General features: G+C 34.1%; 1 protein-coding gene across 2 annotated transcripts in view; it reads right to left on the bottom strand.

Annotated features, from left to right (window-relative positions):
- Nucleotides 1-22,841, bottom strand: part of LOC121371281 (hypoxia-inducible factor 1-alpha-like) — a 100,632-nt gene that overhangs the window by 17,767 nt on the left and 60,024 nt on the right. For both annotated transcript variants that reach the window (XM_041497057.1, XM_041497058.1), the window contains exons 3-6: nt 13,843-14,006; nt 13,254-13,445; nt 4,921-5,114; nt 1,471-1,577 (exon numbers count right to left, since the gene is read on the bottom strand). In XM_041497057.1, the coding sequence (XP_041352991.1) occupies nt 1,471-1,577; nt 4,921-5,114; nt 13,254-13,445; nt 13,843-14,006 (657 nt within the window). The remainder of the gene's footprint in view (nt 1-1,470; nt 1,578-4,920; nt 5,115-13,253; nt 13,446-13,842; nt 14,007-22,841) is intronic.

Here is a 22,841-nt window from a genome sequence, read left to right as displayed (position 1 = left end):
ACTATTCTGTCTGTGGGATGGTGCATATAAAAGATCCCTTGCTGCTAATTGAAAAGAGTAGCCCATGAAATGGTGACAGCAGGTTTCCTCTCTCAATATCTTGGTGGTCCGTAACCATATGTCTGACGCCATATAACGTAAATAAAATGTGTTGACTGCATTGTTAAATAAAACATTTCTTTCTTCCTTTTTTATCAATATAAAATCAAAATGCCTTCTCATCCACTGGTAAAATAGTGAGTGGAGTAACATTGAGAGAGAGAGAGAGAACATGCCCATATCCCACAAAAGGTTCGGGCACGTCTATCCTGAATCCGGTCTCTGGCATGGGAATAATGGAAAAGCTGACTGAAAGACAATCATGTACAGGCAGCAGTAGATTCATTTTCAGTCAATACATTAAAAAGGTTCAACTGGAACCATATAATCCACATGAAATCACAACACTTAATAGGATAGTTATCACATTTTCTGATAAAATTGTTCCAATTCCCATACAAAAGATGAACGTATAACACAGAAAACATAATTAAATACAACAAAAGAGTCAATACTGTTATTTGATTTAAAGTTTAAGGGAATCTGTGACATTACAACAACAAAATTAAAATAAAGACATTAAATATGCATAACTAATATCTATGTATGAATATAAAGAATATTTTTTTTTTTTTAATTATAAGATTTACCACAAAAGCTATATTAATAAAACAAGTAGTTTACCTTGTTTGCAATTTAACAGCATGTAAAGTAATCACTGTTTTTGTAAATCTCTTGTTACAGAAAGAGGAAGTCAAGTCTGAATGATATCAATGTCAAAGATGTTTTCTTCTAATAATTACCATTGAAAACACTGAAAACTAATTACTAGAACAATATGAAGAGATATTTTTCCATCTTAATTTTTTACAAAAATTACATTGGGAAGGTACAAATATATAACTTTTACTCACCTATCTTCACTTAAATTTTGTATATATACATAAAATAGTGTTCACATTTAAAAGTTAAGTATTATTTTGAGGACTTTTTTCATTTTAATGTTATTTTTAGAGCAGTTAATGTTGTTTAAAAATTACCATTTAAAAAAAATAAAGTCATGTTTACTTACATACATTTTTGGTCAGATGTCCAGTATTTAGGACTATTATTTTCAATCACTGTGTTTTACTGACAATAATTTGTTTTTGTTTTGTGTCTCAATAAATTCATTTTTAAAAATTATCAAATTAGCTGTTACAATCAGCTATTGATTCCTCAAAATGACTGCAATGTTCCACCATTGTTGTCCAGTGAAAATACATGCTAAACACTTTTCCAAATAAAAATTCCCAGGTGTTTCTTAATGCCCCCCCCCCCCCCCCCCCCCAAGTGCATGTGGTTAGTAGTGTGTCAGCTTGCATAAAGTCCTATAGACAGCAGTTAGAAGATTAAGCAATGTATTATATATAAATAGGTTGTCAAACTCACAATCCTTGTACGCCTTCTCAACGATCTCATTGTCCAAAGCATGATGGTAGTTGTACAGAGACTTGTCAATCAGGTCTTCACAGTTGTAGCCAATTAGATCCTCAATCCTGAAACAAAAACAGAGATATCACAAATTAGGTAAATTTAAAGATAAATATTATTCCTTATGTCAAGGCTGCAGCATTATCCCCAGGTCAATGTGCTTGAAGCTTAATTGGATATAGGCACATCAAATATTATTAAAAAAAAGTAAAGTAAAATGTATTAATTTTTTATTTTTTATTCACAGAAACCCTGTTACAGTAAGACCTGTCCCCAGCCAGGGTGAATATAAAGGACAGGCAGTGAACATGACCTTGATATATTACATATGACAGGTTTTCAATAAATTTTAGATTAACTTGAGGAATAGTTCTAGAAGCAATAAAAAAAAAATTACAACCCCCCCCCCCCCAAAAAAAAAAACCCAGTATAAGAGAGGAAAGAATACAATCCAGTATACAGATATTAATTTATAATGAATTCTAATACAACTTTCATATAAGCCTTTTTTCCATTGCTTAATTTTTGTGATAAATTGGACGATAGATGTATGCTGTCATGAGCAACCAGGATTTATCAAGATGACAAAATTTGGAGAACTTATCCGATATGATGTCACTTAGCCTCACATGTGGTGTTTTCGTTAGTATATTAATTCCGCGCCTTCCATGATATTTAAACGTCGATAAAAATAACTTTCAAAAACATTATTAACTTCAGATGAAAACAATGTTATTGTTATATTTTGTTATTATTTTGTGCCATTTAAACTTTTAACACTTCATTAGCAGCCATGAACGTGCACCCAGCCACCCCAAGTAAGGTCTGGTCACTGATCTATTGCAGCAGTCACCAGCATGTGTCTTGTGGTCTGCTCTTCTAGTTTGTGTTCTCAAAAGGGTGCAAGAAGGTTCATCAGAAATAATTATATCACAATCTGAAGTATCTTATTTTTGTTTAGAACATACTTTGATAAAGACGACAAGATGGAAATGACTTGATTTTTTAAACGCAATTTTAAACAACATTAACGTCTTTAAAGTATCGCACAATTCTGAAAAACTTTTGAAAATAATACTTACCCTTTAGTAAATGCATATTATTTTCTTTATTTATAAAAACTTTAAGTGAAAATATGCGGTTTAGTCCTATGTACACAATTAAACCAGGCATATTCCTTGAAATAATTCAATATGAGGTTGAAACACCACTCACAAATGTAAATTCCAATCATATCCATGTCTTGAAACAGAAATTAACAGCCAATGAAAGTATTTCTTTTAGTGTATCCTGTATTGCAATAAATCAAAAGACAGACTACAATGCTGATAAATTTGACATTTATTTCGCTCCTAAATTCAGTGACATCATGTGAAGAGAACGAAATAAATATTACGTCATACTTTTACTTACTACAAGCGTTTTCATTGAATATCGTAAGTAAGGAGAATAGATAATTAGGTTTTTAATATTTGTGGGATATCTTTAATTAAAACACAATAAATTGTCTTATATATATTCCTAATAGGTGTAGTATTAGAATAGGGATAATATTACTGTTTTGTAGTTAACTATAAGGATTTATCACACAAATTTTGGATTTAGGCACTCGACTTCGTCTTGTCCCTGAATCAAAATTTTGTGATAAATCCTTATAGTTAAAAATGAAACACAGTGATATTATCCCCTAAATAAAACTATCGCTGGTTGTGTAAATGCATAGAGTACAAATTCTTCAGGAATAGAAAATTATAAAAAAGAAAGCTCAATAGAAAGGTTTTTTTGTTGTTGTTTTAAATGGAAAATCAATGGGAGGTAAGAAAAAACCCTACACAAAATACCCCTGGGGTCCTGTGAATTTTTTTTTTCATTTTAGCCATGAACAGGACAAAATGAGACATGCATGCACACACACATACACATAATATTGTCATTCAGGATCCAGCCCAACCTGTGTACTTAAGTGTGATATATTGATACAGCAATGATTAAAATGTCTGTACTGAGTTAAACAGACAATGGTACATAGCCCATTTTGTTTCAAATGTGTTTTTTAAGCTTTTACTATAATAATGTTTGTTCTCAATTATGTATCTATCTTGCAAAGTATGTTTAAAATGTATTAAATTTATCTCCACCATCCTCATTGCCAAAGGGTACATTGTATTTTAACAAAAATACTGACTTTAACACACACACACACACACACACACACACACACACACACAAAATCATTAAGGTGGCTTATCCAAGGATTAATAGTACATTAAAGAATTACATAACACAATATTTGATATTTATAATATCCTTTACCCTCATGTAACATTCTATAATGCCAAGACCATTGTCACCTCTAAAATTACATACCTCGCATCTATACCCTATACTTTCCCTGTCATTGTGATGTAATTTGTGACTAATATTATTACATTTTCTGTTTGTTTTTAATGTTCATTTCTTTAGTAATAAATACTAGATAAAAATAATTTGTTAAACAACAAAACAGCAATGATTGGCTGTTTTCAAACTCTTGACAAATACCCCCTTCCTTCCCCATATCACTTTTTCTCCCATCTCTAGCCATGCAAGACAGACCTATTCCATGCGGAATAAATCTGTCTTGCATGAGCTATGACGTCATTGAATTTAACATGGGGAGTATTACGGCATTGGTAATATATAATGTCATATCAATGCGAGTTGGTTAATTTTAGATCAATATTCCTGGGTCGAAATTTCCACCACCTTGGGTGTACTTTTTTTTTATCCCACATGACCACATATGATGGAGTCTTTTTCTCAAATCCATTCGATAATGTTATTGTATACCATAATACTCCCTCCCCTGCAAGAGCAGCAAACAAAATGAAAGAAAAAATTATAATAAAAAATCTAAATTTACCGGTAATATATATCTGGTCCAAAGACTGAAACTGAAGATTTTACACCACTGGCACTAAACAAATATTTAGTATACCCTATGATTAGAATATGTGCAGCAACATGATGTTATACATCTTGAAATCATATATGATGTCATTGCTAGTAAGGGAATATAGATTTATCACATCAATTAATACAGCACTGCTACTAATAACAAGAGTATAGCTTTAAAAGAAACTATAGCGAGCAAATGTTTAAATTTATTTATTTGGCTATATAGATATGGGGGTAAAAACATACATAAAAAACATGAAAATTTGCTTGGAGCAGAGGGAGAGCGAGAGGGTTTGTGCGTTTCAACCCTAAAAACCTGGCTCTTAACCAGATAATAAAAAGATCATTACGCACTGCTGTTTACAAAATAGAATTTCATTGTACTCGTTCATGGTGTGGTGAAAACCCACACCGGATGTGAGGCCGTATTCCATACACTGTCAACAGGAGTGTACAACAATCTTATCTTACCTTTCATCACAGTAGGTGAAGGTCATGTCCATGTTGTGTTTGCTGAGGAACGTATGGCTGTCCAGAGGTGCCTCGATGTTGGATGGGTGCGGGATGGGTTCACCCACCGACAACAGATAGGGCCACAGGTCCAGACCGTCTGTATCTTTACCACCCTTCTTCTCTGTCACCAGGTGGCCTGTGCATTTTAATACCTGCAAAATTACATTTAGATCATCAGTCAATTATTGACTTTTTGAAGCTGGTAAACCTTTTATAAAAACATGATGGGCCGATTTCATATGTCTGGGTTTCGAAACACCGGGTTATATCAAAACCTAGGTTTAACACTGGTTTATGTAAAATGCTGAAAAACCTGACCAAGACATACACCCGTGGTGTATTTCACATGTGTGTGTTTTACCCGTGTTTACAAAACCACGCTTTTTACATGGGTTACCCGCAGATTTCGAAAGGGACATAAGCGAGGAATAGCTTACACTTCATCACTTTGTAGTTGAAACTCGTTACCGGTATATTATTAGCATTCGCGTTCGAAATGGAGGATTAGCTACCTCCTCCTCTCCCCCCCAATGTTGAGCAAACCTTCACATTTTGTGAACAATGAACTGGCCTGAAAACTTTTCACCATGTATTTCCATCATTTTATTCACAATATTAGTTATAATCCATGTCAAATGCTTACACAACCCTACAAAGCTGTTGGTAATAATGCAAATATGAATAAATGTTTTGTTATTGGCATTTCCCTTTAATTCTAACATAATATTAAAAAACAAAAGATGGGACACGTACGCCTGATGGCAGCGAGATAACGTATGGTCAAATTTTCAAAACTGTGGCCTGTACCACCTTGTTCCCCCTTGATTAAGACAAGACAAACACGAAAGTATGTCTTTATAAGACTGCAGTCTATGATAGACGTTTATTGCTTTGATACCGGTGGTAACCGATCAACTTTCATTACTGGTACTTCCTGTTTTCGTGCAGTTCATACACCATGAAGAAATTTTTTATTTTTACTAATTTAATAAATAACTATAATTATTACCCCCAGTGACCACTCATAACAGGGAAAATATTTTCCGTATTTTCTCAATGAGAAATATTATGCAGTGTTATGACGTACAATATTACTAGATGATTTGACGCTTACAAACCAATGACTGTTTGTACTAAATATAACATCATCGCGATTTGGCAAACACACAAAATGACGTCATGTACTTTAATGAGTTTGCGTTCAAGACTGTTTTAATATTAAATTTATAAAAAAAAATCATTTTAACGCAAATCATTATTTATATTTTTAGCAGAATAACGATAACTTTTGTTTTTGAAAATTATCTGTGAACGTGATTAAAATGCAAACTTATAGCAATACCCAGAACAGTGTGTAAAGTGGTTTTCATTGTTTCTATAGCCTACATATACGTGCATGTGCACCTAAAATAAAGGCGTTTAGAGAAAACATAGCATGGTGTAATAAATAGAATAGCAAACTCAGTACCAGTTATTATCAATGTATGTCCCGAGTGAAATACTTTTCATTTGTCACTCGCTAAAGCTCGCGCCAACAAAAAATTATTTGATTCGGGACATAATTTTGATAGTAACTGGTATCTTGTTTATTATCCTCTATATATCTCAGGCGCTTTGCTGTTCATTCACCACGAACATGGTGAAGGGGTGGATCTAATTATAGTCGTGCTAAAAAAAACCCAGGCAAAAGGGCATCTTGTATTCGTTTCTGTACAGTGGCGTAGGCAGGATTTTGTATTAGGAGGGGGACACCTGACAGCCAAGTAAACAGTGATATTGAGTATGCCACTGATCACCTGATGGCCCCCTGTCCCCCCCCCCCCCCCCCCACCCGGCTACGCCACTGTTTCTGTAGTGGCTTCAAATGATCTCTAAAATACGTTCACATTTCATGGCTCTGCAATACAGACGTAAAACACGATTTTGCTGCCGAAATTATCTATGAAGAAAAGTTACTTTGAGCAAACCCAGCGAAAAACCACCTCAAGGGCAGGTTTAAACAAGCAATACAATTGTAACCCAGTGTTAAACTAGGATTACTGTAAACCAGACATGTGAAATGCACAGTAAACATGACCCAGGGTTTAACCTACGTTTAAACCACATATTTCCAAAACCTACCGATAACCGTGACATATGAAATCGGCCCGATGACTTTCACACCATTTAGATCATCGACTTTTTAAAACCGGTAAACATACATAAAAAAAACATGCTGACTTTCAGACCATTTAGATTATGGGTCAGTTACTGAGTTTTTGAAACTGGTAAACATACATAAAAAGATACTGACTTTCAGACCATTTAGATCATTGGTCAGTTATTGACTTTTTGAAACTGGTAAACATTTAAAAATCATAATTAATTCTCTAGGATCAATTCCTGTTTATGGCCCATTGGGCTATTTCTCATTCCTGCCAATGCATCACAACTGGTATATCAAAGGCTGTAGTATGTACTATCCTGTCTGTGGGATGCTGTACATAAAAGATCCCTTGCTACTAATGGAAAATGTAGCGGCTTTCTTCTCTAGATGATATCTCAGAATTATCAAATGTTTGACTTCCATCAGCCGATGATTAACAAATCAATGTGCTATAGTGGTGTCATTAAACAAAACAAACTTTAACTTTTGCTTCAAACTAGACCATCCTAACAAAATTCTAAGTTTCATATAAATTAATTTGAGATTTTAATGGAATGCTATTCTGGATAATTCATGTTTTAATTCTATTAAAGTGTATACACACACATTAAAAACTACAAAAGGTTACATTAGGGTTTTTGTGATTGAACTGATGATGCCGAATACCCAACATCTATATACATGTAACGAATCAAAACCAGAACTTAACTGTTTTATATCATGACTGACAAACATCTGTCACGAAACCATGCCCTCACATTATCTATTGACAGCCACGAACATGCGCAGTCATATCCGTGCAAAATCGTGCCTCTTTACATCAGTAACCTGTCCATTGCATCAGTGGTGCATTGACTGTGACATCGATTACATTATAACATGGATTCAGAAGATTTGTTTATATATATAGATGACTACAGTTTATTTGAGATAACTTCTAGTATGGAAAATGGATGCTTATTAAAATGATCGGTCTATCATTGAAATTAAAAATGGAATTTCAATTGATCCCCACTTTGTGAATAATTGTGGTGAAAAGCACAGAAGCTCTACAATGAATATTGAATATTGTGCTCCAAAGAACTATAAAATGACAGGAAGAAGGAAATGTTTTATTTAATAATGCCCTCAACACATTTTATTTATGGTTATGTGGTGTCGGACATGCGGTTAATGACCACACAGATATTTAAACCCACTGTCGCCACTTTATGGGCTACGCTTTTCGATTAGCAGCAAGGGATCTTTTATATGCACCGTCCCACAGACAGGATAACACATACCACGGCCTTTGATATACCAGTCGTGGTGCACTGGCTGGAGCGAGAAATAGCCTAATAGGCCCACCGACAGGGATTGATCCCAGACTGACCACACATCAAATGAACATTTTACCACTGGGCTACGTCCCGCTCCAATAAAATGACAAGACACATTTCTGTACCTAACAGTGTGTACACTTTGTGACAGTCTAATAATGTCATACTACCAGACAGAAGGATGGAGATGAAATCTATAGTATGGACCAGTAGGGGACTAATAATAAAATGACAAGACACATTTCTGTACCTAACAGTGTGTACACTTTGTGACAGTCTAATAATGTCATACTACCAGACAGAAGGATGGAGATGAAATCTATAGTCTGGACCAGTAGGGGACTAATAATTAGACAGTGTGCAGTAACAGAAGGAAAAAAACAATACCATTGTTTAGGTGATCTTTCATTCTTCATCAAAAGATTCACATTTGCCAAGATTTACTTTGTTGTTTTTTCTTACTTCCCTAAAGAAATTAATTTCAATTTCTCCATGAGTTCCTTGTGCAGTCAAAACAGTGCAGGTTAATTTAGTCATGGTTTAACCACCGCAATTTGGAAGTTAGTCTGCAGTTTACCTGCATAGTTACCTGCACACACACACACATGCACGCACACACACATACACACTCGCACACACATACATGCACACACACACGATAGTGCATTCAACATCAAAGAGCAAACCACTGTTATAGTACAATTTTAATTAACCTATTAATTAAGGTAATGGTATATATAAACCTCAATGATTTTCTCTTAAATGTACTGAGTGAATATCAAAGAGGTGGTGGGAACTGAACAGATCGGTTTCTTTAAAAATCAAACAAAAGGTTTAAGCAGATATTAATACTTGTTTGGCTTTCAGGTTTACATACTGAACAATACAGATTGCATTAAACGATTCAATTAAGTAAAAAACATACATAGATCTATATTATTTATGTAAATGTAAATAGACAAGACAAAAGTCAATTAGGACCATCTACAAAGTCACAAATTTCAATATTACATTTAAAAAAATAATATGCACACTTTTTGAATGTCGACTATGGGGAGTCATACAGTGTGGCATGCACCACTGACCCAGAGCTTGAAATAGTGGTCTGCAAAAATCAGTCCCTTTTTGTTTTCTTTTGTGTTGAGATCTAGAAGCTGAAACAGCAATTTACATGCTAAAACCACACTCCTAATTTTCCACACACTGATATCCCAAATCCTTCCCTCACCCCATAGTGGACATATTTCTTTTAGTCTGCTATTTTAAAGAAAATAGCATTAGGCCCTATTTGACTTCCTGTTTCAAGCCCTGTGATTAGAGGTCATGACCTCTCAGGTGACATATCTCACAAGGGTGGGAGACAGAAAAGGTTTCATGGGTATCTCTTTCATCAAAGTGCAATACAAGTATTTGCTGTTCTCTCTCTCTCTCTCTCTCTCTCTCTCTCTCTCTCTCTCTCTCTCTCTCTCTCTCTCTCTCTCTCTCTCTCTCTCTCTCTCTCTCTCTCTCTCTCTATATATATATATATATATATATATATATATATATACACATATATACAGATGTGAAGCTGCATTAAAAATATTCCTTACTGTTTCTCTAACAATATAGACCAAGTGTCACATTACCATTACATTTTACACCCAACAGTTACTGATTATTTACAATGTGCTGAGGTGTCATGAAACAAATATTCCTTTCCTTTCTATTACTTACGTCATGGTGCACAGAGATGTTTACATATACAGAGAAGTGCACATATACTAAAACTACATCACAGGAAATGTCAAGAACCTAATGGAGTATATATAGTAACTGATCCATCTGATATATATTTTTTTTTTGAACTGTAAAAGACAGAGAGATGGTTTCCAGCTGACAATATACCTGAGACCCCACATGGCTACCGAGATCTATTGAGACACAGGGGATAAAAATATGAGTCATATTTTATTTGTTATCGATTTCTTTTCCTTTATGACATCATTAGATAGTAGACTAAAGGAAGTGTTGTGAACAAACAGTGTTGTGTTGCAACTTGTTACATCTGGCTGCGTAAATTAGACACCAGTGATTATAAGGCAAGATCTCCTGGCTACACAGCTGATAATGCAGGGCTAAATGTGATAGGAATCACCATCATATCACACACATGGCGGTGCAGTTTACCATTTGTCATAACCTCACAACATGCAGATGTACACAAAATGGCTGACCCCAAGTACGAAGGTTACAGAACCAAAAATCGGGGTTACTTCAACTGTTACTATTTTTTAACTTTTATCGTAAGTAGACAGATTACTAAAATTTTGAACTTTTTGGAGGTTCAGACAGTGCAGGTAGACTCTCGTTGAAACTTTCTGAATTTTACCAAGTTAAACCTTGTACTAACACAGATCTTTAGATGAAAAACCTTAAAGTAACTTAACAAATTCACACAGAAAAGACTAACTTGTGTCACAAACAATAAAGTTTAACCAAAGTTATAAATACATTAAAATGATTAAAAACAAACTTCATGCATGATTAGGCCAAAATAAAATATATTTTCTTTGCTTTTATCCGTTTCATAAGCCACCCTACAAAAATATGGCCCAAATAAAACTAGTATGGAATTTTTCTAAACTTTATTTAGTCAACACAATAATACAATTAAGTTTTATAAAACACTAAATTATTTTTCTTTTAAGGCTCCAAATATAACTTCAGTGTTAAGACAAATTGGAATTCATCAAAAGCCTAATTTCTTTGTTTCTTCTTTAACATCAATGGGAGACCTCAAGCTTATTTTAATCCTTTTCCTACAGTAATTTATTTTTATAGAGAACATGTTGTGACCTTAATTCCAGTGTAGAAGTCCATCTACATATGATGCCACTAATGCTAAAACAATTACTGATGAGTGTCATATAAAATATGGACTATATATAGAGCACATGGACTATATTCTATCCGAAATTAAAATGTTATTTTCTCTCCAAAATATTAAAATGAAATTCATTCTTTATTGTATTCAGTGTAACAACAATGATAATACTACATCAAATAATTCATTTGCTGATGTCAATGTCCACAGGGAATATTATTTACAACAAAGTACTACTTTTTAGATTCTGGTTTTATAAATATCACCCACCATCATGAAAAAAATATTAAAGAAATATAGATATAAACAAATAATGACAGCCACGAACAACTTGTAAAGCAAGCACATCTTAGTCTGCTGAAAATAGCCCAGGAAACGCTAAAGAAATATTATACAGCACATACAATTACAAAATGATACGATCATTATTATTATTGCCCTTAAACCAGAGTTATTAAACCGATTCAATAAGAATCTAAAATCAATTCAGCCAAATTAGTCTTGCAGGGTAATTTTGTCTTTCACTTAGCTTGTTAAATAGAATACCATGATTTATTCGCATTAGTGAAAATTTTCTAACTCAAAAAATTTATACGCCTAATTACTGTTATCTTTAGGAACTACTGCAGTGTTATCTTCTATAATAAAAAAAATAAACCACCAATATTAATCTTGCTTCACTGTCACTTGTTATAAATTGAAAATCAAAACAATGATTTTAATATTTTCTCAAACTTTATCACTGATTTATTACTTATTTTACTTGTTTATATTTTTAAATCCTATTTCAGTGTGTTCAGATTTCAAGTAGACCTTGGGATGCTTTAAAACTACACCATTCAGTACATAATTTGACTGCAGTTTAGTGGGCAAGACCAATCATGATGTTAAGTGCTTCCTGTTATGACTGTTGCAGCACACTGATTTTCAACCACAGTAAATATAATAATGTGGCATGGACTTTGACAATATATTCCAACTAGATGTAACTCGGGAATGTTTAGATAGGATGTGGTGGCCTTACACTTGGCTTCCCTCGCCCCTCAAATATGACTGCCATGTAGATACCCAGCCCTCATTAGCCAAGGGCTATACAGGTACGGGTACGAGTACGAGTTCTCTTTTAACATGCCCCTATCCACTTAAGGTTTAGGCATGCCCATCCCAGATTTGATCTGTGACATTGCCAGTGACCAACTCCAAGATGGGAGGGGAAGGTGAGGGGGGAGAATTAAAAATGATGGAGTCAATTTTGATTTTGGAAGTCTAAAATTTCATTATAGCCAATTCTCTGTTAAGTAACAAAGATGGTGGCCTCTATTATGGTTGTATTTATGGAATTCATCTCTGCACACAATATTTAGCATGATGTATGTACAGTAGTTGATTGGACCGAGAGCAAAAAGATCAATTGTGATAATTCCAGCTATTTATGTATTCTCTGGTATTTTATATGCAATATGCATGCTGTGAACCTTTATATTTACAACCAGAAGTCAACATTACACGGAGCACCCAATTAATTCAGTAATCATCTGACAATTGTTAACACTGACAAAGTGGGTCATATTTTAAAACATCAGCCAATACAGACAAATAAAATAATTATTTGAAGGTAAATATGGCACTGCCAACTAGATACAATTAATTAGCCTTAGTATATTCAGACATTTTTATACTCCATGTTGTCAACTATGGTACATTTAAGGTTTGACTCATAAAATGAGCCAGGAAGTTCTAAGTGTTACTAACATATATGTAATAATGAAATACTTATAAATGGAAACTACTTCAGGAAAAGAACTAATTTAGTAAACATAAATATGATAGCACTTAAAACATGTTGTTTTTTCTACCTACTAGTAAGGGAAATAATGATGAATTAATTGTATTAATCATAAATGCCTGCATAAGCTCACAACTTTATTGTACAAGACACACAGTGGTGGTCGAATCCTACCTTGTAGGTAGCCGACTTGAGATTGACGTTTCTCCCCTTGCTTGTAAGAGTGCACTTCAGTCTGATGAAGAAAACCTTGTCTTCAGATCCTTTCGACTTCTGACTGCTAGCACGAACCGAAAGCATGTCACGAATCTCCTCATGGTCACATGGGTGTGAGAAGTCATAGAGGCTTTGTCCTATCAGTTCAATCTGTCAAAAAAATTAATGAAAAATTCTTAACTATAAACTAAACCATAAGCAAACCAAAAAAAATACAAATATTTTTCATTCTTTTTAATACTACAATTATTTTTATTAAACTTAAAGGTTCATGACACTGATTTTAGTTGTAATGAGAAAATATCATGTGTAACATGCATCAACCAAACACACTACAAAGCATCATTTATTAAAATCTATAGCCATACAACCCCTGGATGGGAAGAAATCATTAATATATTTTTCCATCAGCTCCAGAATCACAACCATCTCACACTGCCCTTTGATGATTTGAAATCCTACACTCTCTTAATACGTATATGCAACTTCATTCTTTAACAGCATTTCCTAAGATGTGTTTGACATGAAAGCAACATTTGGTACCAACCTGTGGAATGCCAAGGTATTTGACAACATTTTCAGACAGGTAAATGATATCAGCATCCTTAGACAGGATGAAGATGAATCCTTCCAGAGCTTTAGGGTAAAGCTGTTCCAGCCTCTTTGCCAGCAGGTCTTCTTCACACTCAAGATCAAAATCATCTTCATCTTCTACAAGAGTAAATAAATCGAATATACTATTAGGGCCTACCCAGCTAGTAATGTAACATAAGAAAGTGAGAAATATTTGTACAACAAATGAATCTTTTAATCAATCTTAAATTACTTTAAATGATACATAAAATTGTTTTTAATTAAATTTTAAACTTGAATATTGGTTTAATCACCAACTAAAGAGAATCTAACATATGTTAGTTGCAACATTTGGTCTAAAGAATGAGAAGAAACCAACAGTGACCAATTAAGAACTTCACTGATTTTAATTAGCAATCGCTTGCTTATCGTGCACAATAGCAAATACCACATCCTATGATACACCAGTTTTCGAAAAATTAAGATTTATTGGAGAATATACAGTCCATAGAACCTCAGGTACATCTACATGTATCTCCTAGCAATTTATTAATAAATTGAATATTTAAATTGTCTTCAAGTCATACTGTTTAACAACATTTGTGTCAAAATCCTAAATTCTTTTTACTTTCACAAAATGCAAAACACATATAAACATAGTGAACATTTTGTTCAGTAATGTACTGGTATCGCAAACTGTGCTTCAAATTATGCAAATCACTATAGAAAAGTAAAACTCAATGATCATGTAAAATAGCAATCCAGTTTTGTGCACTAGTAATGAAATTAGTGTGACAGTTTCACAGCTTCACCATTTAGCCGCCAATAATCTGTGACCCACATCAGTTGTGGTGAACACTTAGTAACGTTACTTAAAGCCATGGAACATTTTGCACTGAATGAAATTGTATTTGCAGTACTCAAAGAGCAATCTGGAAAGGCTTTCCAGGGGTGAATGATGGTTGATGTCATAGTAACAATTTGCTAAACATACGCCTAGCATAAATTTGTGTAAAATAATACTAATTATAGAATAGAAAATTAATAATGTTATTACTGCTATAAATACATGTATTTAATACAAGTGAAAAACGATAATAAAATAAATTAATATTATTTAAAGGCATTGTATATTATAACAACAAATATATTAAATTATTATAAATAATATAAATATATAGTAAGCTGATGTATATTATTAGTAGTATTTGTTTTACACCTAGAAGGACTGGACCTATTTGTTTCCTTCAATTTACTGTTAGCAATATCATATGTGGTTGCTATGGTAGTGCCTAAGTATTCCATTGTACTTTTAGCATTATTACATGTACTTTTAAGATGAAACCTGAGAATTAGTACACAGGTCAAGTTTCTTAAATAAACAATGTATATATGATACCAAACCGTGTATTACCAGTGCTTATACAATGCATGTACTCTTAGACTTATCATTCGCTTGAACATTATCTCAATATTGGAGTAGATCGGTTTCTCTTGGAAGTAAATGGATCTTGTGTTAACTAGTTCAGTAGCACTTGCATGTTTTATATAGCCCAGTGTCTCTTAACGAGCTAATGTTTGACACAATGCCCCACTTCCCACTGATAGGGGCACTTTTTACAAAGTGAGAGCCCTTACAATACTAGCATGGGAGGAAATAAAATTAAATACACTTAGAATTAGCATGATTACCGTTAAGTGCTTTTATATTTTTAGATTTAATGTTACTGGACACTGCATATTCTGAATAAGATTTTTTTTATTTTTTTTATTAAAAATGGATGTACATTAAATATAAGACTTCAAATTTCTAACAAAGAATATTTAAATTTTGCAGTGTATTACACCATTCACAATTTAGGTCACGTTTAAATACAGCACTTATAAATCAAAAATAGATATGGAAATCATTAGTTCAATTATAGTTTCCACTTCCTTGAGGTGACATATCTCAAATCCTGTCTGTTATTTAAGTAAATTACTAATATTGATTAAGACAGACAAATCCAGTCCTATATACGAGTAGCCAGTCCAGTAAAGTGCAATGAGATCTATTACACTATCCATATACATGCAGTATTAAGTATCATTCTTGTGTAAACAATTTTGAAATAAATTAACCGCTTTACTGGAGAACATTACTTACAAACAAGTTATGTTCAGTTAGGTCAAAGACGATGATAATGCTAGACTGTTAAACATCAATTTTAATTTTAAAAATTAAACAATATTCATGTATATATATAAATTTTAGAAATCCCTCTCGTTTAGTTTGTGGAGACTGATCCAAGGAATTCTTCTACAGGGCTCAAATTTTACTATGGCACCAACAGCAATTACTATGATTGCCCTCCTTATTTGCCATTGGTGCCATAACATCTGATCCCCCACCCCGATCAAAAAGAAAAAAAATAAAGAAGAAGAAATCAATCAATCATTAAATCATAAACAAAAAATAAAGCTACAAGATATTAACAAAAAAGTAAATGGTATTCGTGACAAACTTAGTATTAGCTTGAAAAATCACTTCAATTACATACATGTATTATTTCTTTTCTGTATCTGATATTTATATAGTTGATCCATATCGACAGGAATCTCATATTAATACTGATAAGTGATAGGAGAAATATTGATCTGGTTATTAAATATAGCTTGAAAATAATTACATGAATAATACAAGGGTATTAACAATGATCTCAAAAGACTCGATCCTTTCGCAGTCAATTCAACAATAATGAACTTGTTATGCGAGAGAAGACACAATGTAAATCTATATTTAATAAGACAAACCTACATTTTTTATGGAGTGAAAGAATGAATGAATGAATTTAATGATGCCCCAGCACAAAAAAGCACATTGGCCATTCAGTGATGAAAGACTAAAAAAACAAAAAAAAACAAAAAAACACCCTGACAAAAACAGTCACACACCATGCAATTAAGTCCCCTAAAACCCCCTAATATTAAACAATGCTTTTAATCATCTTGGACCTAAAAAGTGGGGTGTCTTTTAGCTCCGTTGGTAGAGTGCTTGCCCGACGTGTGATCAGTTTCGGATCGATACCTGTCAGCGAGCCTATTGGGCTATTTCTCATTCCAACCAGTGCACCACAACTGGTTTATCAAAGGCCATGATATGTGCCTTCCTGTCTGTGGGATGGTGCATATAAAAGATCCGTTGCTACTGATAGAAAAATTTAGCGGATTTCCTCTCTAAGACTATATGTTAAAATTACCAAATGTTTGACATCCAATAGCCGATGATTAATAAATCAATGTGCTCTAGTGGTGTCGTTAAAGAAAACAAAACTTTAATAAAACTTTATCCCAATCAGTACCTCACGACTGGTACCTCAAAGACTGTGGTATGTACTGTATGTGGGTCTCTTTCCTCTTTATGTCTCAACAAAGTGTCAACATAACCACACAATTATGTTAGACATCAAATAGCCATCTTTTAAAATGTGCTAAGGTGTCGTTAAAACAAATAATAAATAATAATATTTATAATCTGGGAAATTAAAAAAACATGTTACAGTATTTCTTCAGAATCAGTTTGCTTCAAATTTTACCTTTACAAAATATGATAGTAATTTGCAATATTCATGGTGGTTTCAAATTCCAAGATACATTACAAAACAAATTTTACTACAGGCTGTACAATGTAATTATGTTGTTGTCAGCAGTCGCACGCCACATGCACAAGGACAGATATCTAAACCAAATGTTTAACGACACCACTAGAGCATGTAGATTAATTAATCATCAGCTACTGGATGTGAAACATTTGGCAATTAAAGTAAAGTTTGTTTTATTTAACGACGTCACTAGAGCACATTGATTTTTTATCTTGTCATCAGCTATTGGACGTCAAACATATGGTTATTCTGACACTGTTTTTTAGAGGAAACCCGCTGTCGCCACATAGGCTACTCTTTTATGACAGGCAGCAAGGGATCTTTTATTTGTGCTTCCCACAGGCAGGATAGCACAAACCATGGCCTTTGTTGAACCAGTTATGAATCACTGGTCGGTGCAAGTGGTTTACCCACTGAGCCACTCACTCAGGGTTTGGAGTCGGTATTTGGATAAAAATCCCATGCCTCGACTGGGATCCGAACCCAGTACCTACCAACCTGTAGACCGATGGCCTAACCACGACACCACCGAGGCCGGTCATTTGGCAATTATGACTTATAGTCATCAAAGGAAACCCGCTACACTTTTTCATTAGCAGCAATGGATCTTTTATATGCATCATCCCACAAACAGGATAGCAGATACCACAGCACTTTGGTATACCAGTCATGATGCATTGGATGAAAAGATAATTAGCCCAATGGGCCCACCAAAAGGGATCAATCCCAGACCAACCATGCATCAAGGAAATGCTTTACCACTGGTCTATGTCCCGCCCCCTGATATCTCAACCAATTTTAAGTTATACAACTGTATCTGCCCCAGATTAAGTCCCTGGCTTCTCAGACGCCAAACCCTGGGATGGACATGCTCGAATCCTTTGTGGTATATGAGCATGTTAAAGCATTACGCACTTACACAACTGTACTCTCATCAGTAGTTTAGCTTTTCTCTGAATCAGTTTTAAATAATGTGTACACTTCAATCAAGCATCACTACATTACCCAGTATATTTTAACAGCAACAAAGTATAAGTAGTGTTTTTAGTGGCATACTGATAATAGTGATATTGATCAGGGGAAAATAATGTGGATGGTTTAATCTAAATAGTTGTATAACAAACTCAAATTACAGTCCTAATGTAATTACTAAATTAGTAATAGAGAAAACACAAATCTAAACGTCATTATTTATCTAAAATTTAATCAATAAAGACAAATCCATGTTGTAAAAAGTTTAACTAATAAAAGCAAATCTATTTTTTATTACCTACATGACCCATATGAACTACATTTTTTTTTTTTTTAATTTACAACCGATCAAAAAACCCACCCCATTAATGAAAAGAATTAAACATTTTTTTATTTTTTTTATAACCGATCGCTTGAAAATGTTGATGAAAGATAAATACATGTATATGACAATTCACATAACTTGAATTGTACGGTTAAGAACATTGATCATTATCAGTAATTACTTCTCTTAGGTTCAGCTTAGTTTAATATGTTTCTAAATATGGCTATAGTATGTAATTACCATTATTGCAACTTCCCGATATGTTTAATCTTCTTTATATATATATATATATTAAAAAAACATTTATGTCTCAGATTAATTATTACATACTGGTAGGCTATCTACTCCAGAATATATCCTTTTTCTTTTCTATCAATACAGAATATTTTCAATGTGATGTAAATGAAAAGAAAGGTTACTTAATTACACCATAAATTATATATTGTAATGCTGGTCTCTGACTACCAACTGCCAGCAGAAAGTTGGCCAACTCCACGGTTGCGATGTAATTTCCCCAACTCCCGACTTACGACAGGTGCATTCAGATTAACAACTAATGGGTTATACGATGAGAATCGAGCTGTAAGAGCGCTCAAGTTTTGCAACTGGACAGTCGTAGAAGTCATAACAGCAGAAAGTTGGCCAAAGTTTGTGCTGGCAGTTGGTAGTCTGAGCCTAGCATTAAACATTGATTATCAGATGTCAAACAAATAAAAAAAAAACATCGTGCATAAGAGAAAACGATGACTGCAAAAATGTTTCTGTTTTTATTTGTATAAACAGTAAGATATCGTTTTGTTTACTTTATAATAAACTTGACAGCTAACACACTACACACTTGTATTAATTAATACCAAGCTGTATGATATACCAGTCATGAAAGACAGGATATAACAGGAATAAGGAACACAGATATTCTCTGTTTATAAATAATATCAGAGCTTATTTAAATATATAAATGTATCTGCATAAATATTGCACCGTTGCACTAACCCACCCCATGAACTGGTTTTTCACAATGCCAACAATCACAAAGGTCCTTTTTCAAGATTACATACCCCTCCCCCACCACCTCCAAAAAATCCAACGTATGGACCTGTTGTGACTAGATCCCATTGAAAAACAAGAGGACAATAACATGAATAGAAGGTGCATGATGCAATTCCCCACAAAATAAGTGATTTGATGAATCACAAGAGCTACAATTGCCATGTTCAGTTATAAATACATGTACATATTATACAGGTGTATAGGGTTTATTCACAACTGGATCAAACGTGTATTTTGAGACCAACTGAGCATGCACCCCACATTACATACTCACAATAACCCAAATAAAAACGATTTATTAAAAATTAGTTTTCTAAACATATCTTCATAAAATCTTAATTCTATCAAAATAAATAAAGGATGGTCCAGTTATGTTCTATGACTAGTTCTGTATCCTGTTTTAATAATTTCAAGTTTTGCAGCTAGCCCTTTTATTTAATATATAGAGTGGATTATATATATATATATATATATATATATATATATATATATATATATATATATACAGTCGAACCTGTCTATGGCGGCCACTCGTGGGACATGACAAAAGTGGCCGCCATAGAGAGGTGGCCGCCGTATGCAGGTCATGTATAAGTCCGAATTTTTAAAAACAATTACACGTATGTTGCAATAGAACTATTAAGGAGCCATATACATGTGCAAAAACGTTAACGCGATCGGCTTACTGGGTTTAGGTGGCATTTTGAAAATAAATATCAGAAATAAACTGCAGCAGTATTTAATTCCTTCTAGAGTTGACACGTTTAACTCCAGTTGTTTTAGGCTAGATACCCTCTTATCAACTGCGTTTAATGACCACCGCTGATGACTAGTACATCGCACCGTAAATCCAGATTAAAAACACTTGTTAATTAACGAACACAGCTAAGCGACCGACGACCTTTAAAGGACCGCTGTTTATCAAGCCAATTGGTTATATCAACAAAAAATCTTACGTTTTTTTTTTTACGATTGCCGACTGCACTAAAAAACAATTGTGGCCGCGATAGCAGATTCATTTTCGCTTTTTTATGACAAAAGTGTGGCCGCTGGCCGCATTGAGCAGGTGGTTGCCATATAGAGGTAAAATATATAGTAAAATTCATTGGGGGGACCTCAGGGTGGCCGCCATGGACAGGTGGCTGCCATATGGAGGTGGCCGCGAAGGCAGGTTTGATTGTATATATATATATATATATATATATATATATATATATATATATATATATATATATACATATATATATATATATATATATATATATATATAGAGAGAGAGAGAGAGAGAGAGAGAGAGAGAGAGAGAGAGAGAGAGAGTATGTGTGTGTGTGTGTGTGTTTTTAATGCTGATCAAAAAAAAAAATCATCCTAAATTTTGTTCCCACATTAATGTAGATTGTAAACACTTAGATCACATTCAAATGGAATTCTTTTCACTAATGGCTGTTATGCAGTCAAAATGTTCACTAAGAAATGTCCATTAAGACCTTTGATCACAACATGTATACTTATGTTGACACAAAAGGTTCACACACAGAGCAATCTCACTTTGGTCTTGACTGCCTTAATATGATATTTCTGTTTCGTTATCTTTAAAAAAAAAAAAAAAATCCACTAAAATGGCCATGTATTTTCTATAGTAACAATAGGTTTTTTAATTTAAGTGAGAAAAGCAAAACAATATTAAATGTAGGCCTGCCTGACAAAAGTACTGTGAGAAGTAAAAGTTTCTCATCATCTTTCAACACAAATGAATGACATTTGAACTTCTGGGGAACACAGTTCATTGTGTCACATTTACAAGGAAACAGACCCAGTTATTATTTTGCAAATGATGTCGGAAGTCAGCATCGGATGATGCAGATACGATAATACTGATATTTTAACTGACATATATCACCAATGACCAATATCATGCGGAAACTAAAAGACATTTCAGGCTTCACCAGCAATTATGTTTTCTATACATCAATTTATCAAGGAAACAATTACATCAAATAACCATGGCAACAACCAGATAAAACAGTATTAATAAACTATCAGTAGCTGACATAAGTCGGAAGGTACATTTTTATAGTGACTATTATTTCAGCTATATATTTTTACACAGCAGGATGAGAATTTAGAAAAATGATACTTTGGGGTGTCCACAAATTACATGTATATATATCTGTGTGTGTGTGTGTGTCTGTCTGTCTGTCTGTCTGTCTGTCTCTGTGTGTGTGTGAGTGTGAGTGCGAGTGTGTGTGTGTGTGTGTGGTGGATAGTGTGTGTGTGGTGGGTAGTGTGTGTGGTGGGTAGTGTGTGTGTGTGTGGTGGGTAGTGTGTGTGGTGGGTAGTGTGTGTGGTGGATAGTGTGTGTGGTGGGTAGTGTGTGTGGTGGGTAGTGTGTGTGTGTGTGGTGGGTAGTGTGGTGGGTAGTGTGTGTGGTGGGTAGTGTGTGTGTGGTGGGTAGTGTGTGTGGTGGGTAGTGTGTGTATGGTGGGTAGTGTGTGTGTGTGGTGGGTAGAGTGTGTGTGTGGTGGGTAGAGTATGTGTGTGTGTGTGGTGGTAGTGTGTGTGGTGGGTAGTGTGTGTGTGGTGGGTAGTGTGTGTGTGTGTGGTGGGTAGTGTGTGTGTGGTGGGTAGTGTGTGTGTGGTGGTAGAGTGTGTGTGTGTGGTGGGTAGAGTGTGTGTGTGGTGGGTAGTGTGTGTGTGGTGGGTAGAGTGTGTGTGTGTGTGGGTAGTGTGTGTGTGTGTGGTGGGTAGTATGTGTGTGTGTGTGGTGGGTAGTGTGTGTGTGTGTGTGTGTGTTTATGTGTGTGTGGTGGGTAGTGTTTGATTACCAAAAGCAAAGATGAGAGGAAGGAGGTTTCACTGACAGAAGAAACATGGTTCGAAAAATGCATCAGCATTAAAAATTAAGACTACTGATTCATTACATAAAAATGAAATTCGTGTAAAATATTTTATTACATACCTATTAAATCTTACTATAGTGATAGA

The sequence above is a fragment of the Gigantopelta aegis genome, chromosome 4 (assembly GCF_016097555.1).
Source record: "Gigantopelta aegis isolate Gae_Host chromosome 4, Gae_host_genome, whole genome shotgun sequence".
Taxonomy (NCBI): Eukaryota; Metazoa; Mollusca; class Gastropoda; order Neomphalida; family Peltospiridae; genus Gigantopelta; species Gigantopelta aegis.
The sequence above is the reverse complement of the archived record's forward strand: the minus strand, read 5'-3'. Positions and strand labels throughout refer to the sequence as shown.